The 11011-nt window shown below is 45.9% G+C and overlaps 1 protein-coding gene across 1 annotated transcript in view; it reads left to right on the top strand.

Moving 5' to 3' along the window:
- The first annotated feature begins 366 nt into the window (after positions 1–366).
- Crtc3 (CREB regulated transcription coactivator 3) overlaps positions 367–11011 on the top strand; it is a 104449-nt gene continuing 93804 nt past the window's right edge. Inside the window, exon 1 of the mRNA XM_051206529.1 lies at positions 367–662. Coding sequence (XP_051062486.1) covers positions 531–662 — 132 coding nt within the window. The 5' untranslated portion in view covers positions 367–530. The remainder of the gene's footprint in view (positions 663–11011) is intronic.

Here is an 11011-nt window from a genome sequence, read left to right as displayed (position 1 = left end):
CCAATGAGGTCCCCAGGTACACTCTGTGGTAAATTCCTCAAAGTGAGTTCGATCAGGTTGCACCCGCTAAACTCAATTACGCTCGCTTGAAGAGGGTAGGTGTATTGGCACAACCCTGTCCCCTCTGAGTCACCTAAATGCAAAGACCATCCCGAAGCTGGAGGTGTGGGCAGTGGTACCCAGCGGCTCCCACACGTTGGCGCGGTTCAGCCGTGCTGCCGGGACGTAGGTGTGAGGGGGTCAGCAGCCTGGGGTAGTGGGCTGAGCGCTCGGTCCGGGCGCGGGAGGCCGGGCTTCGGGGCCGGGAGGCTCGGCAGGCGGCGCCGAGGGCGGGGCCGGCGCGTGGGGGCGGACCTCGGCGCGCTCCCGGCCGCTCGCTGGCTCCGGGGCCGCGGCGGCTCCTCTGCCGGGTCGCGCCGGAGGACAGGCTTCGGGCGGCGGCTTGGACGGCCTGCGGACCGAGCGGGTGGGCCGAGCCGCGGTGCCCCGCGCCTGCCGTCTGCCCTGCCCGCTCGCGCGGGGCGCGCACCATGGCCGCCTCGCCGGGCTCGGGCAGCGCCAACCCGCGGAAGTTCAGCGAGAAGATCGCGCTGCACACGCAGCGGCAGGCCGAGGAGACGCGGGCCTTCGAGCAGCTCATGACCGACCTCACCCTGTCGCGGGTGAGGGCCGGGGCCGGCGCGGGCGGTGCGGGCGGGCCCGCGAGGCGGGGGAGAGGTCGCCGGCCGCGGCGGCGGCGGCGGGGCGGGCGGGGGCAGCGGCGGCGAGCGGGGCCGGGGCGGCTGCGGCCTCGGTTCTGGGCGGTCTGGCGACACCGAGTGCGGCTCGCGATCTCGGTGGAGGTGCGAGGGTCGCCGGGCCTCCGGTGCGGGAAGCTGGAAACCGCCGCGCCGCGGGAGGCGGGCAGCGGGGCCGGGCGGCCTAAGCGGGAAGATGAGCCCGAGAGGAAATCGCACGCAGCTCCGAGGCGGGACCGAGACGCGCCTGGTTCGGGCGGTGCGGCTTCTCGGAGCCCTGGACACCCACCGCCAGCGAGTCCTCGACTGTCGGCCTGGAAGGCCTTGGGGACCCGGGGGTCGCACATCCTCCCCGGGGGAACGCTCGCTGCACGCACAAGTGAATGGACGGCCGGCTCCTGAGAGTGGCGGGGGGCCTTGGTACCACGATGTGATTCCGTGACGAGTTAGTTTGTGGCTTTCCCCCTTTCGCCTCTTGGAGGTGCTTTACGTGGTCCGGCGTATTTGTACAACATCAGTTATTAGTGGAACCGACGGGGTGCGGAGCGTAGACGGTGACTGAGGAGGGCCCCAGAGGAAAGAGTAAGGAGCGAGTGGGGACCAACGCCTGGGAGGCTAGACACCTGGAGCAGAGCTGCAGAGGATGGAGAGCCCTGCTGCTGTCTGTGCAGGATCGCAGAGGGTGAGCAGCCTTGAAGATTCTGAGTGCTGGCCTTGAAGGCGCGTTGTCAGATGGGGAGGCCATGAAGATGCTGGGGGTGGACGGCTGGAAGGAGACATGAGAGCAGATTGCAAACTGGTTGTTTCCCTGCTCCCTGCTTTGTAGACATACAATTTTTTGGCTATCATAGTGTCAGGAACTCAAAAAAAAAAAAAAAAAAAAAATCTGTTGCCAGAGTTTTAAAATTGGAAGTGTTTTCTTTAAACATACATTTAATATAAATTGAACTAATGTAAACTAAACTTACTTTAAAATTGAGACACCTGGTAACAATCTTGAACTCTTATGTTCACCTTTGAGTATGAACTCTGTTTTTATTTTGCTGTAATACAATTCACACCACTCACTGTCACAGTCCCCCACACTGAGACCATTTATCATATTTATGTAATGTTTTCTTTTGGTGTAGTTAAGGGAAAAGTGAAATACTTTCCAAGCTTTCATTCCTACTACACCATGGCAAAAAAAAAAAAAAAAAAAAGGGGGGGGCGGGATAGATAAAGAAGGTTTTTTAGGAAAAAATTTCGTGTGCCCTGACCAGCTCCACTCCTTACCAGTTGGCTTCCATAGGCCTTTACATTTTGTGACTTTGGTTAGACTGAACTTGACAGAGCACATTGAAGAGGATGTGTGGGTAAGAGCCACAGATTAATGTAAGGCCTGTGTTGTGCTGTTTAGAGACATATGTTATGCACATATGTGTCTGTGTATCTACAGTTCCAGTCACTCATTTGATTTTGAGTAATGTACAGATTATTTTTATTTTTATGAGACAAGGTAGCATAGTCCAGCTGGCTTCTAGCCTGCCATCCTTCTTCCTTAGCCTCATAAATGCTGGGGTCATAGGCATGTGCCATTATACCTGGTTCAGACTTGTAAACAAAAAGCCCTCACAGATGCTCAGTGTTCACACATAAACTTATATATGAAGTTCTTCCGGCAGAGCTTTGATATACCCATAAATCAAAACATTTGTGTGTGAAACATAAACTCAAGGTTACAAATGCAGTAAATCCAAGTACATTTAAGTTACATGATAAATGCTATTCTGCTGAACTGAACTGAGGCTCTTCTGTGTGAATATGTTGACTTTAGCAAGTCTGGTCAACTAACTGCATATAGGCTATTCCAACTGATATTTTTTGCTAATTACTACAAAATTATGTCACTTTGATGCCCTTTACTTGGTACAGGGAACCATTTGCATGATAATTCTGCTTGTGTTTTCTTCTTGACCAATTGGTTCCATTGTGCTCACATGTTCACAAGTGACAACACTGAATTTGCCCAGGAGAATTTGCTTATTTTACATTTTAAAGGATTATTTTCTCAAAGAAATCACATAACGGAGCACTTCTTATAAAGAACTCCTAGATCCTCAAATATATGAGTATATTCTAATTTGGAGAACAATATGTATATTTCATAGAGGGTAATTGGATGACTGCTATACAGGCTTTCTTTACTGTTTATATATAGCAGGCATGTTATTGATAGATAGGCACTGAAACTGATCTAGGTTTCCTTTCTTTTCAGAGACTGAGTTGAGCTTCAGATTCTCAGTGTATCTGCCACAGTTAGTCTTTCAGGGCTGAACTTAAACTTATTTGCTAGGAAGGTGGGATGCTCAACCTGTGGCTTGCAACCTTACTAGGGTCTCAATCTGATTTTTACATTACAATTCATAACAGTAGGAAAATTACAGTTATGAAGTAGCAATGAAATAATTTTGTGGTTGGGGTCACCACCATGAGGAACTGTGTTAAAGGGTCGAAGCATTGGGAAGGTTGAGAACCACTGCTTTAGATTTTGGAGAATTTTTTTCTTTCCAGCTTTAGTTGTTCAGCTTCATCAGGAAGCAATGTGAAAGATTTTGTTTGTTTGTTTAGTTGGTTGGTTGGCTTTGGTTATTTTAAGACTAGACTACTCTGGGTAGCCGTGGCTATCCTGGAACTTGGTCTGTAGACCAGACTGGCCTTGGAACTTGGAGATTCTCCTGCCTCTGCCTCCTGAGTACTGGAATGAAAGGATGCCTGGCTAGTAGTGAGAAAGTTTTGAGAAGGGAGTACTCGGAAGATTTGTCCATGGTGGTACCTGGGATTTCCTGGAAGGAGGAAAGTGGAGGCAGGTCTGCCTGGGAAGAGTGCTGTGTTTCCATCATTTCTGTGTTGTTTGTGAGTTGGGTGCTACCTGTGGGGTTAATGGACTGTTTATGACATGTGTGTGTGATGGAGGTAAAGACAGGTGTTCCCTTTGACAGTCTCCTTAGTGTGCTTACAAATGCTGTGTCTGTAGTGTGTGCCTTGGTTATTATGGTTATTTGGGATGCCATATCAGGCAAGCAACAGAGTCTTCTAATAGACGTTAGGATCTAGAGAGGAAGATATTTAAGAAGTAAAATCCATTTTGGTGATTGTTATAAAAAGGCAGTGGCTGAAGCCCTGGGCATGTATAGTCGAAAGTCCATGCCACTTCTCATGGGCTGAAGTAGAAGAAGGGGTATAGGGAAGGAATGCGGGGGGATCTGTGTGTGGGAAGGGAGTGTACTTCAGGCGGAGTCCTAAGGTCCAGCAGGAGGATTAGAAGGGAGATTTGAGATGCTGGAGACTTCACAGGTTGTAGAGATGAGACTTGGGGCTTGATCCTAAGAACAATAGTAGGTCATTAAAGAGGTCAGACCTGGATTGATCTGCAACTTAAAAGGATCCCTTGAGCTCCAGGGTAGTGGCTGGAATCTAGGAGACTACAGTAGAGAAGCTGTTTGGAGGTAGTAACAGTAAGTTAAGGTCAGGCAGGGAGTTGGTGGCATTGACTAGGGTGAGGGTGAGCCAAGCAATACTTAGAAAGTGTGAGGAGTTCGGAGAAGTGAGGATGGTGAGAGAGGGAGGGTCTAGATGATACCCAGGCTTCAGGTGCCTCAGGCCCTTCATGGAGAAATCTCTGGCAGCAGGACATGAGGGCCTTCGAGGCAGGGAAGGCATGTTCCAGCAGGCATTGGTTCGTATGGGCCTGGGGCTCAGGAAGGCAGGATGGGTGATGATACAAATTTGGGGCTCTTTGGAGTTTAGCCACAGGAGATTTGGCTGCTTGGGAAGAGTTTAGAGGCCACATCCTTCAGGGAGGGAGATGTAGGTCAGGTGGCAGGCGGCTTGCACTGAATGCTCCAGGTCCTGAGTTTGGTCTCCAGCAATACCAGGTGTGATAGCTCATACCTGAAATCCCAGCACTTGGGAAGTTGAGGCAGGAGGATGAGAAATGTAAAGTTATCCTTAGCTACATAGGAAGTTTGAGGTCAGCCTACCCTATCTGAAACAAAAGAAACCCCCACCAAAAAACCCCTACAAACTGACTGTCCGTCTACACCCTATTTTTGGTTCTCTGACATGATTTTATTTTGCTTTCTTGGCCCAAAATATGTGGTGTGTTTTGTGTGTGTGTGTGTGTGTGTGTGTCTGTCTGTCTGTCTGTCTGTCTGTCTCTCTGTGCGTGTATGTGTGTGTCTGTGTGTCTGTGTCTGTATGCTTGTGTCTGTTTCAGATGGGCCAGCAATGAGCACTATGATTGTACATTAAAGTCTAGCCTCTGAATTTTGGAAAATGAGATCACTTAGCAACATCCTTCTTACATTTCTTTTTATATTAAAATATTTATTTATATTTTTATTTTATGTATATGAGTGTTTTGTCTACATGTATGAAAGTGTACCATATGGGTGTCTGGTGCTTATGAGGCAGAAGAAGGTGCTAGATCCCCTGGAATTGGAGTTAGGGATGGTTATAAGCTGCCACGTTGGTGCTGTGTACCTAACTGGATCCTCTGCAAGAGCTGGAAGTGCTCTTACGTTCTGAGCCATCTCTCCAGCTCCTCCTTTTACATTTTTTCACATTTTGTATGCAGGGGAGGTATATACTGCACACGTTTGTGAAGATCAGAGGACTACGGGCAGGGTCAGGTCTCTCCTTCACCACATGGGTCCTGAGGGTCCAACTTACATCATCATGCCTGGCAGCAAGTGCCTTTGCCTACCAAGTCATGTCCCTGGCCTTTTCATCATATTTCCAAAAGCATGGCAGCAATAGTCTGGTGTTATGAGCAGTTTTCCTGCCAGCCTGGTCCCAGAGCCTGCCAGCCCCAAATAACACACAGAGACACTGTATTAGATATAAAGCTGTTGGTCTGTTATTAGCATTACTTATTGGCTAGCTCTGTCTTAATATTAACCCATTTCTGTCAATTTAAGTATTTCCATGTGGTCTTATCTTATCAGAGAGAGGGCCCGGACCTCTGGTCTCTTCATTCTACATTTTGAATCTCATCCTACTTCCTCTTCTCTCCTCCTAGTCCTGCCTATCTTGCTCTCCTATTGGCCAACAGTACTTTATTCATTAACCAATGCGAGAAACATATTTACAGAATGACATCTTCCATCAGTCTGGTGATGCCCCATTAGACAGGACATGTGTGTGGGCCTTAGTTTGCCAGAGTCCCCACCATCTCTGTGGCATGCCTCATGATGCTCTAGATTGCCTTTGAATCTGTCCCCTTGCTGTAAAGACAAGTGTGAAGAGGGCCTAGAAGCCAAAGAGCTCCTGCTTTTTAAAGGGAGATGGAGGATGAGGTGCCATCAAAGACTAAAGGACAACTAGAATGGCAGGAAAAAACTAGAGGTATTACTGTGAAGGGGTTGTCTGCTGCTGAGCCTGTGCTGCTGTCATGTTAAGAGCGTGTCATTTGGTCTAGTTGTGTGCAGACCATCAGTTACCACTGCATGTGGGAATGCTGGTGGAAGATGGATTGTGAGGTATGGAAAAACAGGTAGACAGAGAGGGAAACCGTTGGAAACCTCAGGATAAACTGAGCTCTGCAACGCCAAGTGTTGACTTGCCTTGGATAGTTGGCAAAAGCCATTGTTTTCTGTTTTGTTTTTCTTTCTCTTTTTTTAAGACAAGGTCTCATGTAGCCTTAATAGTGGCCTCAAGCTCACTGTGTCAAAAACTGTTGAACTCCTGTTCCTCCTGCCTCTGCCTCTGGAATGTTGGGATCACAGGTTGAACCACCATACCTAACTTAGCAGCACTAAGGAATGAAGGAGCACTGGGGATGTTAGGCAAGCCCTCTCCCTGCTGAGCCACAGTCTCAGGCCATTCATTGGTTTTTTGTTAAAACAAACAATGGACATGCTGTAGAATGGTGAGGCCTCTGAGCCAAGAGTAGAGAAGGAAGCCTGGAAAGACCAGGTCTGGGTTAAATGTGAGGGCTCTGACAGGCACTATACTGATCTCTTCACTTGTTACTTCAGACAGTCTTGTGGTTTATCTGTCTAGATTTTCTGTCACTTTGTGGATGAATAAACTGAGGCTTAGCAAAGTTTCTTTCCAAGACTCCTAAGGGCAGAGCTAGGACTGAGCTTGGTGTCACACTGGATGCCCAATGCATGCAAAATCCTTCCCCCTCTGTCACATTTACTGATCTTTCTCCCTACCCCACCTCCTGGGATTGAACCTGAGGATTCATACCTGCTAGGCAGTGCCCTGTCACTCAGCCATTACCTCCACCCCAGATTTTTTCACAACAGCACCCTGGGTTTACTATAGTTTTGTAATAGATCTTGAAACTATTAACTTAAATCTTGTAATTTACCCAGGTGGTGGTGGTGGCAGCTGCGAATGCCTTTAATCTGCAGGAGGCAGAGGCATGTGGAGCTCTGTGTGTTCAAGGTCAGCCTGGTCTACAGAGTTACAGAACGGCCAGAGCTGTTACACAGAGAAACCATGTCTCCACCCCCCCCCCCCGTCACTCCCCCCTCCCCATAAAAAGACTCAGGACTGGAGAGATGCTCAGTGGTCAAGAGCATTTGCTGCTTTTGCGGAGGACCCAAGTTTGGTTCCCGCATCCACAGCTCATAAGTGGCTGTAACTCCAACTCCAGGGGACTATGATCTTCTGGACTCTATATGCACCTACGCTCATGTGTGCATTCCCCTACACAGACACATAATTAAGAATAACATAAATCTTTAAAGTTTCCGCTGCTAAGCTGGGTCATTTGTACTTGCATAAATTTTAGAATTATCTTGTTGATCTGTGAAAACAAGACTGGCTGGGATTTTTTTCACTTTTGTTTTTGTTTCGCTGTGGAGATTGAGCCTTTGGTATGTTAAGCTCTGCTCTGCCACTGAGCTATGCTCCCAGCTCCCTGCTGGGATTTTGATTGGATTGTATTGACTATTGGGAGACAAGAATTAGTGTAGATTCTATCTCATTTATGCAGGCATTAAAAGAGATTCTATTAAAGTGTGTGACCTTAGGCCAGATCTTGCTAATGAAAGTTTCAAGGTGAGGTAGATAAGGAAGATGAATGGAAGGGCCAGGAATTGATGGCAAATGGTAGCTAATCCTTAGCTATATAGAGGATAACCAGGTTTATCCAGGCCTGGGGCAAACCGAACAAACCAGGCCCTGGCTGAGGAGCAAGCAGTGTTGTCATGCAAGAATATGAGTTTAGGGCTGGTGAAATGGCTCTGCTAGTCAAAGTACTTGCTGGCTGCACTGCTGATTTAAATCCAGTCCCCTGTCCACATGGGGGAGGGAGATGATCGACTCTTAGAAACTGCTTCCTGTCTTCTGCCTACACGAATGCACAACTATGAATTCAAAATACATGAGCATGTGTGTCACACACACACACACACACATACACACACACGACTTTATTGTTGTTTGCTCTTTCAGTTAGAAGTATGGGTTTTATGCAGTCTCACAAGCTCTAAAAATTGAAATTGAAAACATTGAAGGAGTCAGAAGTCCCTGTAGACTGCCAGTCTGTGACCTCTGCCTTAGTCTAGTCATATTTTAGTCCTTATTTTCAACATCTGTAAGCATGGAGGTGTTGAATTCAGTCTCAGGTTTCTTTCTAGTTTAATGATTCAAAATTTCAAAAGAGGAAAGTGTCAAAATAACGGAAAGGTTTTAGAGGTAGCTGAGAACATCTACAGAAATAGTATCCAGAGAACATGTTGGGGTCTCTCTAGTTCACATTTTTTAAAAATAGTTATCCTTACATCCTTTGTGAAGGGCACGGGATGACTCGGCTAACCACATGAGAGCTCACTCTGGTGTTACACAGTCTTTGAAGGCTCAGGAGATAGGCTCCTCCAGTGGGCAGGCAGTAGCAGTCCTGGGGTCTTTTACTTGCCAGGGCCTTAAGTAGAGTGGAAGGCAGATCCCTAGCTAGATTTATAACTGAGCCTGGGTAAGGGTTGAAGACTTTGTGAGAATTCTCAGGAGGGAGGAGCTTTGGCATGTGTATACCTTTTAAGCTTGTCCCTGGCATGGTGTCTAACACACAGTTAAGTTTTTGTATACACGAAGAAGTGGATTGAGTGGCCCTTTGAAGAAGGGGTGAAAGGCTTTAGACTGAGCTAATCAAGAATCTTGTCTTAGCATTTCAAGGATTGTGAGTCAAATGCTTCTAGTAAGTACATTTAGAATGTTAAATGGAAAGCTGGCTTTATTCTTAAACTTGGCCCATAGGCAGAAATACTTAGTGCGTCTTCAAATTTGACTACGAGATCTGAGTTTTGATTAATATATATAACATATAATTAATATGTCTCCCTATACATCATGTTTGAGAAATTAAGTGCCATGAGTATAAGGAAGTTAGACACTCGAGGGCTTCTATGCCTTTAAAATTTACAAACAAATATGTACTTACTTTTGGACTATGCATATTAAATTAAGGAATATTATCACATCTGGGATTTCTCTTAGAGTGCCAAGGGTAGTGGAGGAGACAGTGATGAACCGGGCTGTATCTCAATTAGTAATCATAGAGCTGTTGGATAGATAGAAGATGGGTTTCATTCCAGTCATTCCTATTTTTTATGTATCTGAAAGCTTTCGTAGCAGGTATTAATAAATCAGAGATTCATAGGCTCCACAATGTATTGAGCCTTCAGACTTTGTAAATAGTATGGTCATTGACTTTTTCTTGTCATAATTTCCTTACTGCCATACTTACAGACTATTTACTTTGCATTAGTTAACTTTTGATAGTTAACCTTAAAATCATGTGTATGTGTGCCTGAGTGAGTTTGTGAGAGTGGTTGTGGGTTTGGAGGCCCTAGAACTGGAATTATAGGATGTTGTGAGCAGCCTGATGTAGGTCTGGGAACCAAACCGGTATCCTCTGTAAGAGCAATACACTTTTTTTTTAACTGCTGAGTCATTCATTACTCCAGCTCCTACACAGTATCAGATATTTTAAATAATAATAAATAGTATGATTATTAAGGGAGAAATGAAAAACAGGAATAGAGCATGTTAGAAATAGGAATGTGGGTTTTGAGTGAAGCAGCTGTGGCTTGGCCTTGGGCGGGCATTGAACTTAACCTGAATCGTGGTTACAGGTCTGTAAATGCAGGGTAATGCAATTTCCCTGATTATTGTGGGGAAACTAAGGGTAAGAGGACCAAGTCTCAGAGGACAACACCTGACCTGCCCTGAGGGTTCAGGTCTGGTATACTTCATTTTATAATTAGAGGACAGAGTAATGGAAGGGTAAAATCTGCCTAAGAGATCTCGCTATGACCTTTCTTCCTTGTGTGAATATAATACACAGTATATTATTTTAGAAGTAGAACTCATGAAGATCACATTGCATCACTGTAGGGCTTATAACAATTATGACAGTTGATTGCCCTCTGAAAATAAATAAGAATGAAACTGTTAAATCTGTAGGGTACTGCTTAATGCCTGTTTGCCTTGGCCTCCTTCATTAACTCTTTTTATTACAAATTCATGTATGTGCACATGTTCACATGGCACAAGCTGTCAAAAGTCAGCTTGTTGGAGTTAGTTCACCCCTTCCACTATGTGATCCTGGGGATCAAACTCAGGTCATCAGGCTTGGTGACAGACTCTCCCACCTATTAAGTGATGTGGTCTCCTTTAGTATATCCATGTCTAGATACTTAATAATCACTCCTTAGGATGAGTTCTAACCAATTCAGGAAAATAACTGTCACATAGCCATTAAAAATTACATACACACACACACACACACACAAACATGCAAGATTGTACTTATGTATCTATGTTGGCTGAGTGTGATGGTACATACTTGCTATCCCAGGACTTGGGAAGGGGGTGTGGCTGGGGGGGGGGTTGGGAGTTCAAGGTCAGCCTCTGCTACATAGCAAGTTTGAGGCTAGCCTGACTTTATGAGACTCCAGCTAAAAAAGATAGAAAGAACAAACAAAAACAAAACAAACAACCTTCCCCAGCAAGTTATATCTATGCTGTGATCCCTCATACATAGTTATGACATGTAAGGATACACGGGAAGTCTATGCAAAGGAAAGGAAAACAATGTTTTTGGTTTTTAGATAGCTCAGTTTTCTTTTAAAAAGGCTCTTATTGTTAAATATTGTGCCTGCACGCCTACACATCATGGTGTAGAAGACATCTGGAATATTCATAAATTCTTTCTAAAACTAATAAAGAAATTAAAAAAAAAAAAACAGAAAGAAGCCAGGCTGTGGTGGTGCGCT

The sequence above is a fragment of the Phodopus roborovskii genome, unplaced genomic scaffold, assembly GCF_943737965.1.
Source record: "Phodopus roborovskii unplaced genomic scaffold, PHOROB, whole genome shotgun sequence".
Lineage (NCBI taxonomy): Eukaryota > Metazoa > Chordata > Mammalia > Rodentia > Cricetidae > Phodopus > Phodopus roborovskii.
This window is presented reverse-complemented; position numbering and strand designations above follow the sequence as displayed.